Raw genomic sequence first — 24,407 nt, 5'->3', positions numbered from 1 at the left:
AGTTGTTTTGTTCTACTTTAATGAGTTGAATTGAAAATTTGTAATTTAGGGTTTTTAAAATTTGTATATGTTGTAACGTAAACTTAGCTCAATTGACATCTGTATATATCTATGGAAGACTTCTCAACACTCCTTCTAGACGAATTGCAACAACAACGTTTAACTAAATGGCATCACTCCCTCGCCAAGATTCATGGAATTTGAAAACGAGGATTGAATATAACAAGATTTACAACTCGTTGCCGCCCTCTCCCTTACCTGTTTTCGTAGGCTCTCCAATATCCCAAATTGGGTATTTTTCATTGTTATTTATTTCACTTTCACACATTGTGCCACTTTATTTTTTTTAAAATGCCATTCATCATGACTGAAATAATATTCTTGTCTTACTAGAATAAAACTACAAGTTTTGAAGTAACATTTTCCAACTTTAATTCCTAATAAGTTAGTATCTAAACTTTCAATTTCGTTACAATTTAATTCATAAATTTAGTATAAAAACAACCTAGTTCTTTTTCTTTGCACTTGAAAATACATAATAATGATTTTGATCGTGATAAGTTGAACATCTTGTACTATTAGGAACTAAGCATGCTAATCAAATGTTAAATTGTGTTAGATGGAAAGTTGGATTCGTAGTAGCTTGATTTTCCATGAAAAATTAGGAGTCAAGTAGAGATTGAAACGAGTGTGGGAATTTGGTCCAAAATCTTAATTTATTGTCTTCAATTTGTCTACTTTTGCATTTTCTTTTTAATTTTCAGCATCTTTTTTTAGTTGCAATATCTTATTTTATGCATCATTTAGTCCACTCAACAATTGCTCAACAAAGTAGATTACCTAAGAAAACATTTCTTGGTGTTTTCATTTAAGAAATTAAAAAATATATATATATATATATATTAAAAATTTCAATTGAATTGGAATCATAAACTTTAGATAGTTTCAATCTACAAAATCCACATAGAAGCATGGCTGGGTAGGAAAATGAAACTTTTCAACCCAACAAATAACAACTTTTTTTAACCTAATCCAACTCAATCCAAAATTATAATTTGGATTGAATTATACAAAGTGTTAGGTTAATTGAACAGCTAGATACAAGAGCCAAAGTATTAGCCCATGAATACAAAATATATACAAAAGTTTATTGAATTATAGTGTGAATAGCAATTGATTGAATATGATAAAAGAAAAAAACAAGAAGCAAGTAAGAACATGAAGCAGAGTAGTGCTTATGTTGCCGATCTGAACCCAACAACGTGGTCCGTGGATAAGTTACCAATTTCCATCCCAATTCCCAAACGTACATAATTGGATTTCCACTGCACAATCATAAGCCTCGAAAAAAGAAAAAGAATCGGAGGGTTCAACGAAAAAGCAGTTCTTGGTGAGATCTGTTAAGAGAATTCTGCTTCTGCATCCTCATCTGCTGATGAAAATTTCTGATGAACAAATCAGCAACATGATCAATATCCTTTTCAAGACTAAACTCTTCACCAGCTTTCTCCTTTGAATTCTTCACCATCTCAATCACCGAACCACTTGCTGGTGCTTCTGCTTCTGCCTCTGCTTCTTCATACTTTGTACACACCCCTGTTTCTCGCTCTGTTTCTTGCTGTGTTTCAGCAACTTGATGATCTTCAACTACTGCTTGTAACTGAGAATGTTGTTGATTGTGATGATGAGTAGAGATTGTTGTTAAAGGAATAGAGGAAGAAACAAAGAAATTTGATTGAGCTAACAATGAGTAAATTATTAGACGAGCTTTAAGAGCACGAGCTTTTCTTTTCACCATACTTCTTAAAGCATTTCCCATCTGCTTCACCATGTTGCTTACTGATTCCTCCTTCATTTGGAAAAATATATGGAAATGTGGGTTTTAAGAACTTTGGTGGTAATCAGAATATAAATACAGTTGAGAGTTGAGAATTGAGAGTTGAGAGAGAGAAATAGAAAGAGTGGTGATTAAGAAAAGGTAAAGAGTGGGGTTGGGGCTGAGGGGAAGGGTTCATTTTTTCATTATGAAAGTTGGTGGTAATATTTCAAAACCTAATAAAAAAGGGAAGACACGTGGCAGAATAGAAGGACAACTACATAATCAAGTGGAATAAGTTTGATGCCAACAAACAAAAGCAAAAATAGAAAAATAAAAAAAGTGGAAGATGAGAAGAAGTGGCAAATGTTTTTGTAACTTTGTTGGGAGAAAATATCAAGTATTATCAACACTTTTACTTGTATGGATACAAATAATACTTTGACACCCATCTTTGTACGCTTCATTCTAATCCCATAGTAGAAAAAGTGAAATTAAATTGGGAGACATGTAATTGGCAAAAAGATGTCGGTTGCCTAAAGAAAAGAAAACCAACAAGAAGAATAAGATGAGGAAATAACCATAAACCACTCCATTGTATTAGAAAAGTGGTCGTTAGTAAATGAAAAACGATAGTAAATGGAATGTGTTGCTCACGAGATATAATAAAAAAGGGCTTCCATGATTAGAGAAGGTTAATATGTTATTGAGAGAGGAGTGTTTGGGTGTAGAGGGAGAAACGTTTACAAAGTAAGGCAGTTGCAAGCCAAGTCAATGACATGTGAGAATAAAGTTGAGGTAAAAAAATAGAAAAAAGGAATAAGGAGAGGAGAAGGAGAAGGGTGGCATCATTTTAACTAAAACAACTTTAATCAAATTGGGAATAACTTTGATGCAAATTACGAGGCTGTTAAAAAATAACTTAGATATTAAAACCACTATAAAGTAATTATATTAATAATAAAAATAATATTGTGAACCACGTTTCAAAAATATCTTTGTAACATTATTTCACCTTTAATAAATCTTTCAAAACTATTCTAGTTAGTTAATTAAAACCTATAACAAATGTTTTGAATTCAATTTTCATTATCATGTCATGTTGTATTAAATATCATATTTTTAAAGATAAAAGTTAGTATTGCAATCGCTAAAACAAAATGAAAATACTTCTCTTTTTTCCAAATAAATGACAAAGTTTTGGATTTTTTTTCATTTAAATGCTAGGATTGTTTTTAAATATGGTGAGTGATTCAATTTATTTGTAAATATATCAAAATTTGAGTGAATGCTATTTTGCTCTAATTCAAAATAATTTGAACACATTTGTCATTTAAATGATTATCCTAAATTAGTAAGGTGATATCTATACTTTTGATTGGGTTCATTTTGGTCATTCTACTTATTTCAAATTGTTCCTTTTTTGTCCTTCTAATTACTCAAACTTTAGTTCTATTTTATTTTCTTTAATCTTAAAAAATGATCGCTTTGGTTCTAGCAAATAAAATGGAGGACACACCTTATGAAATTACACGAATCTAAACTGACATTTTAAAAGGGTAAAAATGAAAATAACTAGAGTTAATAGACCAAAATTATAATAAACAATTTAAAGGTAGATTACTAAAATTGGGAGTACATACACTAAACATTTTTTTAAAGCATGAATTAAGGGGAGAGGGATGATGAGTGATTGAAAGAAAATGCATTAGGATCAATTGCCAAGAAAAAGAAGTTGGTTTTGAAAATGAGATAACAACTTTAGCTTTTTTTTTTTTTTCCCTTTGTGTGTGGGTATAAATGACAAAAAGAGGATAGAATTAAAAGAAAAAAGTGCTTTTAATATATGATTAAAAGAAGTATGTGTGAGTGGAGGGGCAACAAAAGTATAGAGATGAAAGAGGCAGCCAAATTTGTGTAATGGAGAGTACTAAAGTGGTAGTGGGCAGTGGGGTTGTGAATTATTGGTTGAAGAAATACTTAATAAGAGAACAAATACTATTCACAATTTTTTAAAATGTTTCCATCAAATCATTGTACTCTCTAATTGGATATTGCTATGTAAGCAAACGTGTAGGTGCAAAGCCTCACATTAACGGTATAACTATAGGTTAAGAAATAAAGATTAAAAACAACATAAATGATAGATAATCAATAAATAAATTTACAATATGTTTAGTTAATGACGTGTTAGATATGTTCATAGAAAGAGGAAAGAGCAAGATAACAATGGTAAATTTGTATTATAGGAGAAGAAAACTCACGTGCAAGTAAGAGAAACCTAGACATTAGTGAGGTGTAAAGTCACATTCACTCTTACGCTTAAGTCAGACAAAGAATTGGAAGGCACTAAGGGTATTTGATATTGGATGGAGAACTTACTTGTCTATATACTTTATTCTTGGTCTTATTTATAGATTTTATCATTTCTTCTATTCCATATATGGCTAGGATTTACGATTAGGTCGTTTGTACTTAGATTTTTCTTGAGGACCAACCCAATATTCTTACCTAGAGTTTTTAAGGTTTCATCTCTTTCTTACTAAGCTGATGTTCAACTCATCAACCTTGGGCCACTGCTAGTCGTGGCCGATTAGGCCCATTTTCCTTTTGTTCTTGTTCTTCGCTTCTCTAAATTTCTTGTTTGTTGACCATTTCACCTTTGGTTACAAAATTCACCCATAACATTATTTGATAAAGAATATCATATTACAAATCAAAAGGTTTCGTTGGAGTTAAAGGATTTATATATAGCATACTTTGGACTCTAGGGCTAAAATTGTAAATAACATAAATAAGATAAGCATAAGACAATTTAGGTATGATAGGAAGCCTTTTCAGAGATTCTAAAAGGAAGATTACGAAGGTTTACACCCAAGATGAACAATATCATGTTTATTATCTATACATTTCAATTATGGCTAAATAATCTCAATTTTTTTTATTATGGTTAAGTTAAATTGTTGTTGTCGTTACATTTCTTTCGAAGATTTGCAACCAACGACATAAGCACGGTTGAAGGTGATAGGGAAGTAGTGGTTAACACTATGAGTGCATGATCTTTAACAATACAATCTTCAAGATTAGAACTTGGTTGTGTAGTAGTTGCGTTTGTGAAGAAGATTCAAAGAAAGATGCACAAAAGAACTTCTTGGTTTAAGGCACAATTCAACAATGAAACCAAATAGTTTATGCCCTTTTAAAATTGACGTGATTTAAAAATTCTACAGTACAAAGTTAATGAAATCAAGGTGAATCGATACAAGGTTTCATATGTCACACCTCATCTCGGAGCACCTTGTCACTAGGCTCGAGATGTGGAGTAAAGTCGATTGACATCGTTCTTCTTCTAACAATGCATGTCAACCCTGCTTAACTTGTAATTCTTATCTATCTCTTTCCAAATAAACTTAGACATAAAATGCGGAAAAAAAAGTCTAACTTAAAGACAATAATTTAAATCTTTGCAAAACATTCTCATGTTTATTTAACCAATAGACAACTTGCTCAACAACTTTATATGGACAAAATGAAGTTCAGAGTCCCAACCAGACAACACCTATTACAAAACTCAAATCAAAGCTATTATACTAGTCTATTACAGACAGTAGCAACTAAGTACTCCTCTCTTAGCTTAATTACAAACTATCATGCATATATGGAATGAGTCGTACAAAATCTAATAAAACTTCTAGTAGAGTAGACAAAGCTTTAATAGGTGTCAGAACCACTATTTCTACTTGTAAGAAAATTAAAACATGGAAGGGTGAGATATAAAGCCCTATGAGTGACAACTTTTAAAGACAAAACATGCTCACTAAAGAAATAAGTATGTGAAAACTTTGAAAAAAATTTCAATAAACACTTCTTTAGGAAAGTATTTCTTGTGAGGCCATTTCACGACTTAAGATTAATTAGCATGACAATACAACATTCTTAATCTTTATGATGTAGTGAGGCTTGCCTAACACTCCCATTGTCTTCGTCGTAGTGGAGCAGGAGCACGCCCGACACTCCCGATGGAATCGTTGTCATAGAGTACACTCAATGTCAAGCATGAAATATAATATGAGGGTCTATGATGTAGTAGGACACACCTAGTACTCCCATCATATTTGTTGCTGTGGAGCACACCCGACACTCCCGACAACATCATTGTCACAGAGTATACTCAACGTCAACAACAAAATTTAATTTATAGGTACACTACTTTAGCCTCATGCTCAAATCTCAGTCATATTAGACATTTAATCATGCTTTACTTTAAAATGTTAGCTTATAACTCAACGCTTAGCTTAACTTGTACTTAGCTACTAGAGCTCTTTAACTCGATGCTACTCTCGCATCCTACTTGCTTAAACATATCATTAACTTATTTACCTTTATAAACTCATCATTCAATAATCTATTCAGAAATTTCATGTTCAAGGAACATATTTTACTCGAATGCTTTAGAAATTACTCATTCATACTTATTTATAAATCTTTTCAAACTCTTTCTAAACTTAAAACTCATGCTTCGTAAATCATTTAACTCAATATAAACAAACATCAACTCTGACATCGTTCCCCTCAAACGATACACGTCGACTCTGTTGAACCCTTGAACCTGACAAACATTCTAATTTTTTGTATAAAATACTTTACATGCAACACCACACCGTGGAACCTAAATAACCCATAGTCATACATTAAGTGCAACCTTGAAATAATTCACTACTTTAAAAAATAAACATGATAGAGGCATTATAACAAAAAAATGTATCCAACCAAGATTTACATAACCTTAACACCTAAAGCTTACATAAACCATAATTCTTAGACTCAATGTACAACTCCACCCACGTATTGACAATAGATTTGGGAGCTTTTAGCAAATTGAGGCAGCCTATCAAGCATCAGGAGCTTGATCTTTACTTGGAAAGTAGGAAAGCATTTGAAAGGGTGAGCTATAAAACCTGGTGAGTGACTAATTTTCAACCTAACTTTCTAATGGATCTATGCATGCAATAAATTTACCAAACATTAAGCCATGTCCGTTAAGAAAAACATTAATAAAGGTAATTAAATAAAAACAACTTTCTCAACTATTTAGTAATTATAACTATACAATCTAACAAGCTATTTCTCGTTTATAACACAATATAACTAACATAACTTCTCTACATTGTGTTGGATTCACCTAACACAACCACCATTCAATATCATTACTAACTTTACGATGTGGTGGGCATTGCCCATCACCCCCATCGTCTTTGTCGTGGTGGGCTTGCCTATCACTCTCGACAGCCTCGAGCTCAATAACTCAGTCATGTTGTGGTGGGCTTCAATGTTAACAACGAAATTTAACCTATGTGCACATAGTTCAATACAGCCTCAGACTCAATAACTCAGTCATGTAATCAATAGAAAACTTCAATTGTCTCATGAAAGCATTTGTAAATTTACTTTCAAGTATATAAACATTTAATCTTAAATCACAGTTTAGAAATCAGTTTTGAAATTCGCCTTGTCACTCACTATCTTGAGCGAATTCCTCAATCAATAAACCCGACCTATTTCTTCTCAGCTTGTCAAACAATCATAACTGAGCATTAGAATCTTAAATATTTTTATCATTCTATAATAAGCTTGAGATGTCACATAAGTAATGACGCTCATGAATTCTAGACTTAAGAAACAAAATCTCAATTCACATTTTTCTTAGAATTTTTTTCAGATTCAACACCTTAACTTCGAACTCTCATAACTTTCTCAATATTTAACCAAAACTGTCGTACTTTATATCAAACTCTTCATTTTAGAATCATCTACAACTTGAAGTAAGAAAACAAGATTCCAATGGAATTGTATGGAAATTACCTTAAACACAACTAATCCAAACTCTCGATTCCTGCCACTCTCAGCTTTGCTTCTGAAATTAATCCTAATTCTAGTCATTTTTTGCTCATGAGTTATTCATGAAAGTTATAGCAAATTGAATAAGCTTTCCAACCATACTTAATATAGCTTCTAACTCAGTTGGCAAACTCTAAACTACTCAAACAACCAAAGGCTTCCCGATTTCGCTTGAAATTTCTATGACCTGATTTCCCCTTCAAAAGTCAGTTACCTATCATCAGAATTTGCTCAAACCTCCTTCATGGAGTTCATGAGAAAACAAATTAACTTTCAAAAAGATCAGGTCTAACATTTCGGTTCTTCTTGTGTAGTTCAAATAGAATTAAAAACCAGAGATAACACAGTTCAAACCAAAAGCTTCCATGATTGTCATTCCTTGAGCTTTCCTCCATCATCTTCAAACCCTTAAACCCATCACTTCTTTTTTTCTTTATTTTAACCTTTTCTCAAAATAAAATGATAAGGAATGAGGGTAATAAAGGTCAGTTGAGCTTAAACTAAATCTTATATCTGAAAAATGCTAACTCTCACCAACAAGAATTTTAGGTTTTAACCGTGCACCATGTGTCCATTAATGTTCCCCACTGAGATTGGCCTGAGCTCCACCAGGATCTACCATTTTTTTTGGCCAAAAATGGTCTCGAGTTCTGATCGAAAACTTTTAAAAAAATTATCTACCTTCAGTCTCGATCGAATACATCGCTGGGATGGCTTGCAAGTCTTAGGTAGAGACCTTAGAATTTTTCTAACATTTTCGGAAGTTTTATAAACTTTACCAAGACCCTTCAAAGCATTTATGATGTTAGTAAATCTAGTAAACATATCGGTGATAGTCTCATTAGCATCCATCTTAAACAATCCATAATTATGAACAAACATGCTAATTTTAGACTCTTTAACTTGATTTGTTCCTTCATGAGTAATTTCAAGAGTATTCCAAATTTCTTGAGCGGAAGAACACATGGATATTCTATTAAATTCATCTTTACTCAAGGCACAATACAAACAGTTAATAGCCTTAGCATTAAATGAACACTTTTTCATTTCCTTTTCATCATACTCTTCTTCTAATTTAGGCGTATCAACATTATCAACATTTTTCATGGGTACATAAGGACCTTTAGCAACAATTAACCACAAATTATAGTCAATAGATTGCAAATAAATTTTCATTCTAGCTTTCCAATATGCATAATTTGAACCATCAAAATAAGGAGGTCTAGAAGTAGATTGACCTTCAACAATACCATTTGCCAATAGGTTTGCCATAATGCTCTAACAATAAAGTTTATCAAGAAATTAAAATTTCAAGATGAGCAACCTTGCTCTGATACCAATTGTTGGATCGGTATGGCAACCCTAGAGGGGGGTGAATAGGGTTTAAATAAACTTTTTGACAAATAAAAAGTAAAATCAACTAATTAGATATTTTCTAAAATTTAAATAAAGAACTTTGTAAACTTTGTTAAATAACAAGATTGATAAAAAGATATGAATGGAAGTATGCAATCAAACTCAACCAATAAGAATATGTAACTAAAATTAAATTAAAAAATAATTAGAAAAGAGTTAGAGAAGAAGACACCGTAATTTTATAGTGGTTCGGTTAAACTCAACCTACATCCACTTTCCCAAGCACCCCTTGGGATTTTGATTGAAAATCTTCTTTGGACTCTTTCCACGGATTTGAGCCGAACCGATTCTTGCTCCTTTTTCGGGTTCAAGAGCAAACCCGATCCTTTCCACGGGTTAGGATCCAACCGTTACAATATGTTGAAATTTTTAAATCACACAAAAGAAAACTCTCTAAAAGAGTGAGTATACAATTTGAAGCTCACAAATTTAATCCTCACAATACAATAAGAAGCTCTCAAGAATAAGATGAAAAGAATAAAAATTGGAAGCTTTAGAGAGAATAACAATGTTGGCTTTTTGCTTGAGGATTATTGTAAAGATATTGTGATCTTGTGTAAATGTGAAGTATTTAAAAAGAGAGGAAAGATAAATTCAAAATCATTTGGGTCATTAGATATAAGTAAAAGAAAAATGAATGGTTGAGATTTAAACTTAATTAGCCGTTAGACACAAATACAAATAATAATATAATAATATGTCTTTTCAAAAATATTTTGTTTAAAAAGAAATCAATAAAGCAACTTCACCCTCTTTTAAAAAAACTAGCCGTTAGACACAAGAAAAAATAATATATTAAAATCATTTTTCTTTTAAATTCATTTTCTTTATAAAAGTCAATAAAACATAACAAAAAGCCACATTTGTTACTTCTTCATTGCTCCAAGTGGCTTTCTCTAATTGGTTCAAATTGAATGCTTGGTCGCCACGTTACCATCTCGGGTATTTTTTTTGTTAAGCTTTTTTTAGTAATATTTTCTTCATTTGAACTTCGATTTGGGTGATTCAAGAGGCGTTAGAATCATTTTTCCAAGCTCTACGATATGGTCTATTCAAATTAATAAATTTGTCAATAAAAAAATCAAATTTGTTATCATCAAAACATAAATTAATTGAATAATTAAAATAAATTAATTTGAGATTAAGGGCCAAAAAGCCAACAAAGATTACAATACACTATTTACAAATTAATTACAACTTAGAACAACCGTTGAAAACAAACTCTAACAAACTACAATAGAAAGCTGATAACTGATATTAACAATAATGATAATAATAATTATTATTATTTTAAATTCACCAACACGTCGAGATAAGAGATTTAAACATTTGACCTCTTGTTTGTAAGTGCATGTTTAATTAATGACCAAATAAAAAACAATAATTGATTTTTGCCTTGCATTGAGCACTATTCTTTAATTAAGGTTCTCATACCCCTTAACTTATATTGTTTGATTACTAAAGAATTGATTGTTAATGTGACTTTTTAAGCCATTGTGAGCTCCACCATTTGTACTCAACATTATGACTTACTAATTTCTTACATTATGGGTTCTACAATCAAACATTTTCTCAAACAAAATAACTAGGAGTCTTTACCCAAAGCTACCCAAAGCATCACCTAGTAAACTAATGACAATTAGATTTGTATTGTCAACTACAATGAACATCACATTATTCTCTTCTTTTGAAACTTTATCACGTAACACAGCATAACAAACAAAACAAAAATGGTTAGCTAATACATTTGTTTCTTAAAAGAATAAAATTATAGACACAATTTAAAAATTTTAAAAGGATACTCATACTGTTTCAAAAAGTTGCAATAACATTGAATAAAAATTTCAAAATTGTCATTAGAGTAGGAAGACCATTAGAATGTTAGAGAGAGAGTCAAAAAGTATCACATTCATACAGACTGAATCCACATCAACGTGGTTCAACATCATTACTGTTAAGTTGAGTTTCCATCCAACCTTCTAAATAATGAGTTTTACTCCAAATCTATTTGTGTAGTTGTTGATGAAAATATGGTTAGTGTCTTCTTTGAGTGAAAGTTATAGGGTAAAGATTTGGCAAATATTAAGAATCACATATGAAAAAAGGAGAAGATGATTGGAAGTAGAGATGAGAGGAGAAGTCACTCTCAATTTTACTTAATGTGGAAGGCACAATAGACATAAGTTAAAGGGATTAGATGAGCATTGTGATTTACGTTACCCTACTATTCAGTAATTGTTTTGGTTTTGTTATCTTTTTCTTAAGAAAGAGAATAGAAAGAATGGAAACAAAAAAGCTTTCAACATTCCTCTCATTCTCCTTTGACCCCACCCCCCACCCCCACACTTTTCTTCTAAAGTCATTGAATATGACTTTATCACTTACATATAGTGCTAAACACTTCTTAATTTTTACCCTTCAAGCTTCATGTTTGTTTCATCTTAAATTTCTTTGTGGCTATAGTTTTCACTTTCCTTAAACAATCATTTCCATTCTTAGTCCAAGTTTAAAAATTAGTGCTACTTTTAGGAACAATTTTGTTTTTAAATTTATACTTGTTTTCTCGTTATTTTAATTTCTTACCTTTGAAAACTACTTTCTTAGGCTACAGTTTTGTTTTTACTATTGGTTGGTATTGAGTTTTACTTCTTTTTTAAAAAATTAAGCGTACAACCATCTCATCTACCTTTAAATTTTTCTTGCATTGTAATTTACATTTTACTATTGATTTAAAAAATCAAGCGAAATTTGACAACTATAAAAAAATTATTTTTAATTTTTTTTCCTTTCTTTTGGAAATTTGACTAAGAATTCATTCCTTTAACTCAAAAAAAAAAAAATGCGTATCATTCTAAAATGAGGAGATAAAAACAAAAAATTCAAAAACCAAATATATACCCATTTGAAGTATGGAAAGAGAGAGATTGAATTGAATGACCCACTAGCCCACCATAGTTTCGAATAATATATTTCATGCATGTGGCCCATTCGAGCTTGTTGTGAGGTCGAGGTCGAGGCCAACATGCATGCGACCCATTATAGGTAGCCCTTTTATCTTGATTATTCATTGTGACTCAGTCCAACCTTCAAGCGTCCTATTTTCAATAGGATAAAGGAGATAAGATGATCTTCATCCTAAAACGGAAGAGGAAGACCCTAAATCCATACTCTGGTAGGCACCAAATTGATGTTTTCCTCCTCTTTATCTTTGCAAGTCGTCATCTCTTCTCATAATTATAAGTTTACCGTTGAGGGTGCGTAAAGGTTAGACGAGTATTTTTATTTGAATTTTGCCACCAATAAAGGATAGTAGTTTTTTTCCTCTAAATTTTGGTTTGATTTTTTAAACATTATTTGTAAATGAATAGTAAAATAAAAAAAACTTATAGGTGAAAGTAAGGCTTATAAACTTAATTTTCAAAAACCAAAAGCTAAAAATGAGGATTTCATAAGTAATCATTTGATTTTTTATTTTTAATTTTTTTAAAATTAAGTCCATAAACATAACTTACCTCTATATTTCATGTTTTTGATATCTATTTTTTTGAATGATTTTAAAAACCAAACTAAAATTTAAAAACTACTGCAAAGAGTAGTTTTACATAGTTTTAGACTACTTTTGAGCAATGTATTTTATAAAAATCAAATGAACTACAAAACTGACCTGTTGAGTAAACAGTTTAGCCTGTTTGGCCAAAACAACTAGAAATTAAACATTTAGCACTGAGTTAATAAAAGCATTGTCAAATCTATTTTGTGTAGTTTTAAAATAGTTGGTTGTGTTTTTGAAATTCAGCTAACAAATTAAAAAGATTATATCAGTGGAAGGTAAAGTGGAGATTAAGTGAAAGGATTATGAAAGATTATTATAATCCTTGTTTAGGAGAATGATTATGACAAACAAAAATTTGTACACCTAATATATTTTCAAAAGTAGACTATTTTTTCTAATTTGTAAAGTAGTTTTTTCTTTCTTTTTTAACATTAAATCAAAGTGAACAAAATAAAGTGTATTAATTTTTTTTGGTTGTGTAAAATATGTTTATGAGATTTATACCGTAAATTCAATTCTCCTAGAAATTGTATTATTTAATTTTTCATTTGTGTTCAATTTGTAGTTCAATTTGATCCGTAAATCCAATACATTAAAAAAATATGCTATTTTTTTAATTTATGACAAATATTTGTTTTTCTACCGCAACCCCATATGAGAAAGAAATTGAATTACATTTTTTTTCCATGGGTAAGAAATGCTCATGGAATGTTTTCTCTAAACCGAATACAAACAAAAATTGTTTTTTTTTTTTTTTTTTTTGCATTTGTTTAAACTTATTTATTTTGTTCGTACTATTTTCCAAAACGACGAAAAATTGTATTAAAATAATGTTTATACTATAACCCAACACACAAAAAATATGTATTAATTTTTAAATTTATTTTGTATAAAAAAAAATTGGATCGTACACACAATACATAATACAAACAAATTGTATGTTTTTTTTTTCATTTATGTAAAATATGTTTATTCAAATTGTACCACAAATAGAATACAAAAATAAATTTTGTATTCTAAATTTGAATCATCAATCCTATACAATAAAAAATTGTACTATGTTGTTTTTATTTTTTCTTTCATTTTTTAATATTTTTTCTTTCGTTTTTAATATTTTTTCTTCATGAGAACGATAAGCAACATACGAGAAGAAAAAGAAGAGAGGTGAATTAATTTGTTAATTTGTTTGGGAAAAAGAAGAAATAAGATGATTAATTTGGAGAGAGGAAAAAATAAGCGAGGAAAGAGAAGAAAGAGAAGAAAGAGAAGGATTATATTAGGAAATAGAAGAATTATATTGAAAAATGAAAGGATTAAGTGGAAAAAGTGGAGTAATAAATGAGGAATGAGAAGGAATAAGAGGATTAAGGATATTCGTTTCTCTCCCCTTAGTCCATAGGTCAAACAAGGAAAGGACTTAGTCTTTTCCTTTCTTTCTCTGAAACGCGACGTAAAGTTTATGGACTAAGATGTTACAAAATTGAACATTCATGGACAAAAATTGTTACTTATATAAAAGTTGTGCCATGTGAAAAATTGATTTTCAGGTTATGTTTATCAGTCTAATTTAAAATGGTGTAATTATAATGAAATTTCATTGATTGATAAATAGTAATAGGTCTCAATTTGTAAACTAATGGGATTGTCTTATATCATGTTTACTTAGAATAATTAATAATATATCACATTTATGATTACATTTACCGAATGACCCTAAGGATAAAGACAACAGTAAATGTGACCAACTTATAATTTTCATATTGTCATAGTAATTAATAGTATCTCAAATGGAAAAGATGGTGAATCCCACCTAATAAACAAACCTAAATGGATGACTCTCTTCTCTACAATTAAATTAGGATATTTCATAATGAGACCCACATTTGATTACGAATACGTTTGACAGGGTAAACAGCAAGAAGAAATGTAAATAAATAGACCCCAATTTGTATATTTTAGAAGGGATGGATTATGGTTACAAGTAAATAAGCAAAAAGTTTATTTTATTTTGTTTTGGTAAGGCTAGACAACGTAGCTAGGTAGGAGACAAGAGAGAAGTATTAAAAAAAGTCTCTTCCCAAACATAACAACTCAAGTTGGATGACTTAGATTAGTCACAAACACTCAAAAAGACCTGAAAATAATGGAGTGGGAACATGTCAAAACAATAGGTTCGCTCTTGGGTGGCCTAATAATTGAGCACAAATGGAAATGGTAATGTACCGTTGGAAAAACATATAGAGTAAGCTTAACTTTCTTGCTTTTCACACATAAACAGCAACTTCCTAACAATTGCTTACTCTTTTCCATTGAAAACACATTCTTCTTTGTAAAAGCTTACTTCCTTTTTTAATTCAAATAAACAAAACATATTAAAGTAATATAGAAGGAAGAGAGGACCATGGAGCGGTGGTTAGATCTCAATTTTCAAATACACAGGAGCGTTGCTTCCTCTGTCCAACATCCCACAACCCTCCATTGTAATTTCCTATAAAAATCCAACACAACCCTTCTCTCTTTTCTCATCTCTCTCTCTCTCTCTCTCTCTTTCTTCCATTTCCTCCTCCTCTTTCTGGGTTTTCTTTGCTTCTGCGAGGTCCACCAAACCTCGCAGCAACAAAGAAACCCAATCCCAGTTTTTTTCCCAAAAGTTTATCATGGGTCTTCAATCTTGTGTAAGAGCCAAGAGGCTTTGGAATGTCTTGAAGGTGACACTCATTCTAATGGCAAGAAAAGGGTTGATCTCAAAAAGAAGGTTCATCATGGACATGAATTTGATGGTGAAGAGAGGGAAGCTATTCAGAAAATCTGTTACCAATTATTTCATGTTCCATCACCATCACAACCACTCGAGCCATAGAGATATGACACGTGGTGTTTTCGGCATACAGGATTATGAATTCTCTTGCAGCAACACTCCCATTAATTCTGTTTTTTCCCACATGTCAAAGCGCACCACCAAATATCAAGCTTACTTCCCTTGTATAAACCTTCCAGTAGAGATCGAAACAAGACGACGACAACAGGACGAGGATGAAGAAGAGGAAGAAGATTCGTACCAAGAAGCTAAGGCAGATTCTTATCTACTCATGACTCCTGAGAACACATTAAGTCATTTGCAGTATAATGGTTGTACCTTTGCTTTAAGTCCTGCAATGGAGGCCGTTTCGCCGTTTAATGTAAGGATTTCGAACTATTCATCTGAAGAAGAAAATGAAATTAGCAGTGAAAGTGGACAAGTGGATAATCAAGCTGAGGAATTCATCAGGAGGTTCTATGAACAGCTGAAGATGCAAAAACGCCTGCAATTACTACAATACAACTAATTTAATTAAGCTAATTCATTTCCTCCTTCCTGATGTGTGGTTTACAGAATACCCAACATGTTATTCTTTCAATGGTACTTGTGACAATATAATAAATCTGTGTATGAAGAAAGGGTTTTTTCTTTATTTGAACTGAACTGAGGTTGATATATCTTTCATAGATGATGAGTTGTTTCCAAGTTTGGTTTAAGAAGGTATTGTTGAAAGTGATAGTATCAATGGAGTGGTTTATACATAGTTTTCTTCATGTTTTGATGGAGCTTCAATTCAACAATTCCACCAACTCCCTCTCATTAAAATCTATTAGTTGAATAGGGACCGATACAAGATCGAAATTTAATTTATTTCTATATGTTATAAGTTATTGTTAAAGCTCGAACATACTTGCTGCCAAGTTTACTGAAATAGTTGTGTGATTTTGGTCAAGCAAGTAATAAATTAATTACTAACTGATTTAACCATATAGCCTTCACCAAAAGTTGTTTGTGCAACATAGCTGGGTAGATTTCATTCACACCAAACATTTGAAGGTTAGGAGAGATTGATTCGAGGTTAATTGCAAATGAAAGAGGTGCTAGACGCTGCCTATCCATAGTTATCTCATTGATTTGTAACAATAAGGAAATGATATTCTTGTGTAATTTTCAATTTTAATCAAATTAAGCACCTTCCAAAACTCAATCAGACTGTGGGTTTTGATTATCACCTTAGAAGTGTACCAATAAGGAAATGATATATCTCACCACGACTACAGAACATGGATAATTACAATGTGCAATAATCAAATGGAGTTCGTTTGATTTATTATGTTTTCGGCAGGGGAAACGTGGCCTTAATTCAAATCAAAGATTTGAATTTGAAAAAAGTTTGGATATGATACAGAATGTATAACACTACAACTGTTATTTGTCACAGCTTGATAGAAGTTACCATTGCAACTCAATGATGACTTGCTAGAATATGAACAGGTTGTGTGCATATATATTACTTGTGGCTGTAACCACATTGTCACATGATATAGAATACCATTGCACATTTCTAAATGGAAGCTATGAACTGAAAATGAATTTCCAGTCTCACTTGGTTGGGTTATTTTAACTATGGATCCACATAATTGGACTATACTCACCTACAACATCTAGTAATCGTCGTTGAAGCATTGATATAATTAAATTTATCATAACAAATTAGCTTAAGCTTTTGGATTGATCAATGACTTAATATGAATTCAATGCAAGAGTTAGTAATTTATTCTCTTGATTTCCACACCCACAAGTACTGAAGCGTGTACATATGATATAAGTAGATTTACCCTAATACATCAGCTTAAATTGATTAATTATTTGTGTAATACTTTTATGATTTAGTTGAATTATATTAATAAGGTACACGTGTATAATTCTTAAATTTAAAAATCTCACACGACGTCTATAAAGTAAGAATGTACATCTAGGATATCCTAATAGAGAAAGCAGCAGACAACGAGACCCCCCTTGGGTTACCTATCTAACAGCAACATTTGCAATAACTCCATCCGATCCACAACAAAAAAAAGAAAAAGAAAAAAAGAACTCCCTTGTTCTTGATATGTTAAAAGGTCACCATTTCGATTAGCTGTAATCTCCCTGTCCATCTGTCCATACGTATATTTATATTATTAGGTGAGTGTGTTTTTGTGTATGTGGGTTGGGAGGGATGGGCCACATTAGCAGTGGCACGATTCTATACCTCATATATAGTTTTTTTCTTTTTTTCACGAAGACTTCAACGAAACAAACGTGGATTTCATCTTTTCACTTCCCGGCCGGTGAAATTTTCAACAATTCTTCTTAATTCTTATTACTATATTCTTCTGTCTTCTACAGATTGGAAAGATGAATTGAGTTCAAGATGGGGATCTTTAAACAAGTTGTTATCCTCCTAAAGAAGAGCCTTTGATGACAGACGTTCAATACATTATTGCTCAAAGTTTGAGATGATGTTATCATTATTATACAATTTTCTTATTCCATGTATCAAAGTTTGAGAAGTTCGAAAGATGGGGCATGATTCTAGGAAAGTTAAACAAAGTCAGTTGTTTGGTGGGGAAAAAACAATATCTTGCTTTATAAGAATTTTGTTTTTGTTCATAATATACAATATTGTCTTTTATAATTCTATGTAACAACATGCTCAGTTACTGGTATATTGAATTCTAACTACTATATCTATAGAGAAAGGCGTTGGTTTAATACTCCAACCCAATTTTTCTTACTTCTACTTCTATTCAAAGGTTTTGGGAGAAACCTATGTCCGTGTCGAGCACCTTCGTATCCTCCTCATCCAATGAGATCCTACTCCAATCAGGCTTTCTCATGGAGAAAAACTTTGATCGCTCGAACCCGGTTCCTCTAAAGCCAGTCATCCTTGATGACACCATAGGCATCACAAGTATTGCAGATGCATTGAGTGAGTCTTCTCCAAAACCTAGAGAAAGTGCTAAAGCAGCCTGCAAAGAGAATAACACAGTATTACAGTTACCATTCGAACATGTTCACCATCGAGTAACTAAGCTTCCCAAATCACCAATGTGTTAAGTACCTTCGCCTTGGCTACTACATCTGTAATCTTTAACAAGACTCCTTGTGAAAATGACTTTGCGTCCCTAGTCTCTAATTCTTTGGATGACACAATTAGTCTGCAAAACATATGCAACACAAATGAGTAAGGAGGTCCAAATCAAATGACACAAAGTGTAAGCAAATCATCCATCAGAGACTTTTCATTCTCCAGCAATCTCTGTGTTCCATAAACTAAATCCCACAGGGAAACCTTTCTAGTAACCTTTGTTGCTCAATCCCGAGAAATTAAAATTTAGGACTAACAATGCCCCCAGAATAAAAATGGTACAATACGAGATATTCTCAGTACAATCAGAAGTGGTTCTAAACTCAAAATCCATAAGATTTCTTGAAAAAATTAATGTAATATGAGCATGCAAAATTATTGATGTACCTCTCTTCTTCTGATGTGAAGCTTGTGGATGTCCCAGAAACCAAAGAGGAATTATCTTTGAATTCACCGTCTGAAATTCAGGTTCCAATCAATCTCTCAGATTTGCAACATAAACCCCAAAGTTACTTTAAACCTAAATTACAATACCTCTCGGCTCATCAGGTGCTAGCAAAGAGATGCCTATGAAAACAGACATCATTCCTAATATGAACATCGTCGTCCTCAAAGCATCAAGCACCTGTTTAGAAGATAATACAAGGCTAAGCTTGTTACCTAAATTGAATTCACACTGGAGGTATGGTGAGTTATTGATTGAAGTGTATCAAGATGCATGACCTTGAAATCAAAGGTTAAAAAAGTGCACGGTTAAACAACTCACTTTTTTACTGCTTCATACAAACAGTAAAATAGCATCAATATTTTCCAATACATGGCTGGTGCCATAATAGTTGTGTGAAGCAAAGGGAAAAACTTAAACATAACTTGGTTACTTGGTTCCTTGTTGAGTCATTCTTTAGGAGTTAAGGTGATAAACAGAGAATAGTCATCTCAGTCCACAAAATGCTACAGATATCTTGTATGAAAATAAACGGAAATTAGTCAGAAATAACACATGAGGTTTGACCGTAAAAAACTAGCCTCCTTTTTTAACGTTGTTCAAATACTTTTTTCTCAATCCATCTAGGGCAAGATCAATACTGAGATTTAGTTTAAAATTATATTTTTTCTAACTAATAGATTGTTTTGGGTCTTCTCTGTACATCTCGCCATATTACCACCACGATTTGTGATTTTCCCAAATCTTAATCTAAATCTTATCTTTTCAAAATTTCTTCAAAATCAGTAAAATTTATGGTTTAACAAAATTATATGGATTTCCAAAATTTCAAATGGGTTTTCCAATTATCAAAATAAATTTTCCAAATTGATTCAACATTTTTAAATTTTGGGAAAAATTGAATAAGATTTAGAATATATATAGAATCTTGGTGTTGATCTTGCCTCTCTAAAAAAGCTCAAACATATCAAATTTCAGTGTTAAATATGCCTGAGATTTCACCGAGAAAGCCCAAATATATACAATCTCGGTGTTATTTTGCCTGGGATTAACACTGAGATTTATATAATTTTTTCAAAACAGAGAAATTGTTGTGACTTGGATGCCATTTGCAGTTGGATTTTTGAAAGTTTGCAATTAATTGAAAGAACTTAAGATTTGTTAGAGATAGTAAAATTTTGAGAAGATCTAAAATTTAGCTAAGATTTGATATATGATTTGGAAGAATTATATAAAATGTTTTGAAAAATTATAGAATCCCGTGGTTAATATTGGCTGAGATTACAAAGAGAATGCCAAACCGATCGATAACATTGAAAAAATTAAATTTTCAATAAATCTCGGTGATCGATCTCAGGCGAGATGTAATGAGAACAACTACTGTGACAAGTTTCCAGAAAGGGTGCTAGGTTTTTAAGATGAAAACTAAACTGTGCTATTTCTAACAATTTCCAGAAAAAATACTATTTCCATTTATATGGTATAACCCCATTTGACATAGCTTTGATCCAATGCTATGTACGCCATTTTCCTAAGAATAGGCATACTACTTAGCAGCTTCAGTAGGTCCTAACCAGTGTCATACATGTGGTTCTCTTCATGTATTTAGGCTCAAAAACTACCAGAACACCCCAAAAAAGTACACTCACACCCACACACTAAGAGAGAGACTGAGAGAGAGAACCTGAAATTCTTTGAAGTATATAAAACCTGTACATATGGAGAAGAAAGTCCATGCTATCTGAAACATGGGAACAATAAGGATTGCATCAAACAGGGAAAGTCCTTCGTTTAACCTGGCCATCTGTGAAAACAGACACAAAAATTCGGTAAGGGGGATAACAGTTAAATAAATGATGTTTATTTGCATTACTCGAAATGATGATAAGAAAACAAGAAGAAAATGTAGAGTCCTATAATGACCTTACCCAAAATCCAGCAGTACTGAGAAATAAAAGCAGCAAGGAGTATGTAAACCAGCTATGCAGCTGATAATCACTAGACATAGCCAATCTGAGCAGTATTGAGCTAAAACAGATAAATTGGTATCAGAAAGAGAAAGCAAAAAGACTTATAAGTGGGTTCTGTATCTACAGGGAAAAAGGATAAAACAGTCAGCAAACTTACAGAGATTTTGCAAACAAGACCGAGCAAGAGCCTATTGCACCTGAAACTATAGCATACGAAAATGGTAGTAGCATATGCCAATACGGCCTGAGATCTTGTCCAGAAACAGAGAGTAACAGTTCTCCTCTTCTGCATGATTGTTCCATCGCGGATACTATTATCAATGTGAAGCCTCATATAAAAAACAAAGGAAAGAATCCATTTTAATTCTAACCTATAGATCGAGTGATGTAGTGCAACAACCAAGATCAAAATGACACAGTATAGAAGGAAGGTAATATTTCCATATTTCTCCACCAGCTGCTCTGGAGTGTACACTGAAAAGAGAAAACCAAGTATGAGCATTCATTACCCACAAGCAGATTAGACCAAATAATGCATTGGATAAAATGTTTTCAGCACTAACACCCTGCTCTTAACCCTTTTTCCCATTCATTATTCTCATCTTAGCAGTGGTCAAAAAGAAAGCTGCTTTGGTTAATGGTTAGTGAAATACAAACATACATGAACATACAAAAAAACCAGACCACAAAAAGAGTCCATCTACAAAAAGAAACTCCAACTATATAAAATAGAACCTATAGGATATTTACGAAAGGTCTCGAAATCAAAGCCTAGAGAGAAACATGAAATCTAACAAGGTAGAAGGGACCATACTTCACTAGGATTGCTTTCCAAACCTCTAAGCACACAATATTTCTTAAATGATCATTTACCCTTCACCGATATCATTGAAGATTCTTCATTGGAAACTCAAATAGACATTCTTGACATTTCACATAGAAGGACAAGGCACTAAAACTTGAAAGATAAATAAATCAAAAGCATGGCATCAACTCAAATAGACATTCTTGACATCTCATATATAAGGACAAGCCATTAAAATTTCAAAGATAAATAAATCAAAAGCATGGCATCTACCAGGGGACTGGTGGTTGCCAAAAGCAACTAGAAAAACGTTTCCAAGAACAATAAAAGCAGTCGCAACCATTACCCTGCAAAAAAGAAATACAGTCATGGCCATTAAATTAAAAACAAAAATGATGAGAACATGTTATGCGAGCCTTCATAGTTCTAGAGACGTGCAATTATAGATATTTACATACTTAACAGTAACCATCTTGTGGAGTACAAAGTACGCAAAAGCAATATTGGACACAAATTGAACAGATCCAAGTGCGGCAAGAAGAGACTGCATGGGTAGGAGTGGGGAAAAGGGGGGAAGAAAAGTAAATTAGAAAAAGTGGAACAGGAAATCCACGATCAATAGAGAAGCAAACCATCTAGTAAATACTGAAAAGAGTAAAAATCACAGGGAAGGATGTTCTTTTAGTATGAATATACTCAAATTGTGAAATGGGTTAAAAGTAATTTTTACCAACCTGGGCAGCATATCCGAAGGAAATAAAGTTAAGGCAATTTCCAATAATGAAAAATGTAATACCTGTAAATAAAAGCCTATAAGTTAAGTAATAACTGAGGCCTTAGGTACCAAATATAGTATTCTTCCAGAAAAAGTATATCATATAAATGCCTACAAGGAATTTAGCACCACAAAATAACTTACCAACTCTCCAAGTCTGGAAGTATATAATGGGCTTCATTGGAGTCTTTCCAATAGAGCCATTGTTTTCTAGCATGGAATGCTTCTCTCTCTGCACAATAAATTCTTTAAGAACCATAGCACATATAATAATGATACCAAAAAGAAGACTTGAAACCCAGATATCCGGAACACACTTCTAATAGAAAGTGATGCACAAACTAAGTATAATTGAGACCGTTCCAACTAGTTATGAAACTTTGTAGTTTGATGTTACATGTCAAATTAATTAGGGGAAGAGGTACACAACTTCGAAAAAGTGAAATACTTTTTTTCCTTTTGAGAAGGAAGATGTCATTTATATTTTATGTTGCATGACACATCGACACCTGCCACAAAAGCTCTTATCTTATAGCATGTCTGCATTGCATCTTTAAGAAAATGTGGATAAAAAACGTTTTCTACAGAGAACAGCAGCAATAACCATAGGTGAAGAGTACTTAGGTAGACAATGTAGACCAAGAGTAAGAAGAGATCTCTGCCAACCTCGTTATGGCCTAATTTAAGAAGGTTCGTCCCAAAATTGATGGCAAGGCTGCCAAAGAGGTTGATGACAGCTCCAATAACCCACTCCCCCATAAATTAGAGAGGTTCAAGCGAATCAGCATACAGCTGAATATCCCAGCCTGTCGTTAAAAAGAAGCAGAGAATTAAATGACATGACAAAGAAATGAGACAATGTCAATTGTTCATGAGATTAAGCATGGGAAGTCGTGAATTCCCAAGCAACATAAAACTAACTCAGAAGTCGAATCTCGGGTGTTGTTAATGGGTTGAAATAACCTAAAATTTCTAACAGATATCTAAATTCCGAACACCAATTCGTAATCGTTTGAGCGAAAAGCAAAATGTCGATTTCCGAAATGGAGCAGAATAATTCCGAAACATAATACTCCCCTGCGACCCGGGAGGAGAGGATCTTTTAATATTAACGCACAGGCGAACTGTTACAGCTTAGTGTCTAGAACAAATTCAGAAAGAAAAACGGACGTAAAGAGAGTAATATTAGGCGATATCGAGCAATGTAAATGGAGTAAAGCTGAAAATGTTTACAAAAGGGAGGGGAAAAGAAACAGGCAAGATAGAAGTAAAGATAATGGAGGCGGGAGCGGAACAAGAGGTGAAAAGGGTGAAGTTCCTGATCAAGATCTGAATACAAAACAATGGATCTAAATCTAAAAAGAGTGAAATAGAAGGAAAGAAAAATTGATGGGAAAGAAAAGGAAGAGAGATTGAAGAAAAGCAAGAATTGAGGGATGGGTAACGAGGGTTTACCTGTGGGAAGATCCGTGAGGGGAGATGAAGCGAAGTTGAGATGAAGTTGGAACTCAAGAGAGGAAGAGTAGCATTGAGAAAGAAATGCAATGGAGGTGGATGGGAAGAATGGGAGGGAGGAATCGGGTGTTGAGTAGCTTCCCTCCCCAAGGAATTCTCGGAGTGTAGAGAGAGAAGAAGGAACCGTCGGAGTCCGTCGCCAGAAGGCGGAGGAAGAGAAAGAGAAAGAGAAAGAGAAAAGAAGAAGAAGAAGAAGAAGAAGAAGAAGAAGGGAAGTTGTGCGGTCAATTAGAGATGAAGGGGAGAGAATACTGACTGATTCTGATTCTGTTGAGTTTGAG

At 32.5% G+C, this 24,407-nt stretch overlaps 3 protein-coding genes across 4 annotated transcripts; 1 reads left to right on the top strand and 2 right to left on the bottom strand.

The window, feature by feature from the left end:
* Nucleotides 1-902: 902 nt before the first annotated feature.
* Nucleotides 903-2,013, bottom strand: LOC105434868. The gene has a single exon (XM_011653030.2). The coding sequence runs from the start codon at nucleotides 1,853-1,855 to the stop codon at nucleotides 1,370-1,372; it is 486 nt and encodes a 161-aa protein (XP_011651332.1). The 5' UTR covers nucleotides 1,856-2,013; the 3' UTR covers nucleotides 903-1,369.
* A 13,327-nt stretch (nucleotides 2,014-15,340) lies between these two features.
* On the top strand, nucleotides 15,341-16,009 carry LOC105434869. Its single transcript, XM_031883320.1, has one exon. The coding sequence runs from the start codon at nucleotides 15,341-15,343 to the stop codon at nucleotides 16,007-16,009; it is 669 nt and encodes a 222-aa protein (XP_031739180.1).
* Nucleotides 16,010-18,086: 2,077 nt separating this feature from the next.
* LOC101223129 (probable magnesium transporter NIPA8) lies at nucleotides 18,087-24,407 on the bottom strand. 2 transcript variants are annotated; one of them, XM_031882934.1, is made up of 14 exons: nucleotides 24,383-24,407; nucleotides 23,278-23,417; nucleotides 22,756-22,843; nucleotides 22,571-22,632; nucleotides 22,295-22,380; nucleotides 22,110-22,183; nucleotides 21,403-21,505; nucleotides 21,189-21,317; nucleotides 20,990-21,089; nucleotides 20,746-20,865; nucleotides 19,151-19,241; nucleotides 19,004-19,073; nucleotides 18,590-18,686; nucleotides 18,087-18,497 (listed from the first exon to the last, which is right to left on the bottom strand). In XM_031882934.1, exons 2-14 carry the CDS (start codon nucleotides 23,368-23,370, stop codon nucleotides 18,276-18,278), a joined length of 1,335 nt encoding a protein of 444 aa, XP_031738794.1. In that variant the 5' UTR covers nucleotides 23,371-23,417; nucleotides 24,383-24,407; the 3' UTR covers nucleotides 18,087-18,275. The 2 variants fall into 2 exon arrangements, with proteins under 2 accessions (XP_031738794.1, XP_004145621.2); XM_004145573.3 differs by lacking the exon at nucleotides 24,383-24,407 and adding an exon at nucleotides 24,067-24,376.

This window comes from Cucumis sativus, chromosome 3, assembly GCF_000004075.3.
Source record: "Cucumis sativus cultivar 9930 chromosome 3, Cucumber_9930_V3, whole genome shotgun sequence".
Taxonomy (NCBI): domain Eukaryota; kingdom Viridiplantae; phylum Streptophyta; class Magnoliopsida; order Cucurbitales; family Cucurbitaceae; genus Cucumis; species Cucumis sativus.
The sequence above is the reverse complement of the archived record's forward strand: the minus strand, read 5'-3'. Positions and strand labels throughout refer to the sequence as shown.

Coding starts and splice junctions, on each gene's coding strand:
- LOC105434869 (XM_031883320.1), top strand. CDS start 15,341: ATGGGTCTTCAATCTTGTGTAAGAGCCAAGAGGCTTTGGAATGTCTTG.
- LOC105434868 (XM_011653030.2), bottom strand. CDS start 1,855: ATGAAGGAGGAATCAGTAAGCAACATGGTGAAGCAGATGGGAAATGCT.
- LOC101223129 (XM_031882934.1), bottom strand. CDS start 23,370: ATGGGGGAGTGGGTTATTGGAGCTGTCATCAACCTCTTTGGCAGCCTT. Junction 22,381..22,570: donor CCTTCGGATATGCTGCCCAG/GTTGGTAAAAAT, acceptor CTACCCATGCAG/TCTCTTCTTGCCGCACTTGG. Junction 21,506..22,109: donor TGGCAACCACCAGTCCCCTG/GTAGATGCCATG, acceptor TTCTCTTTTCAG/TGTACACTCCAGAGCAGCTG.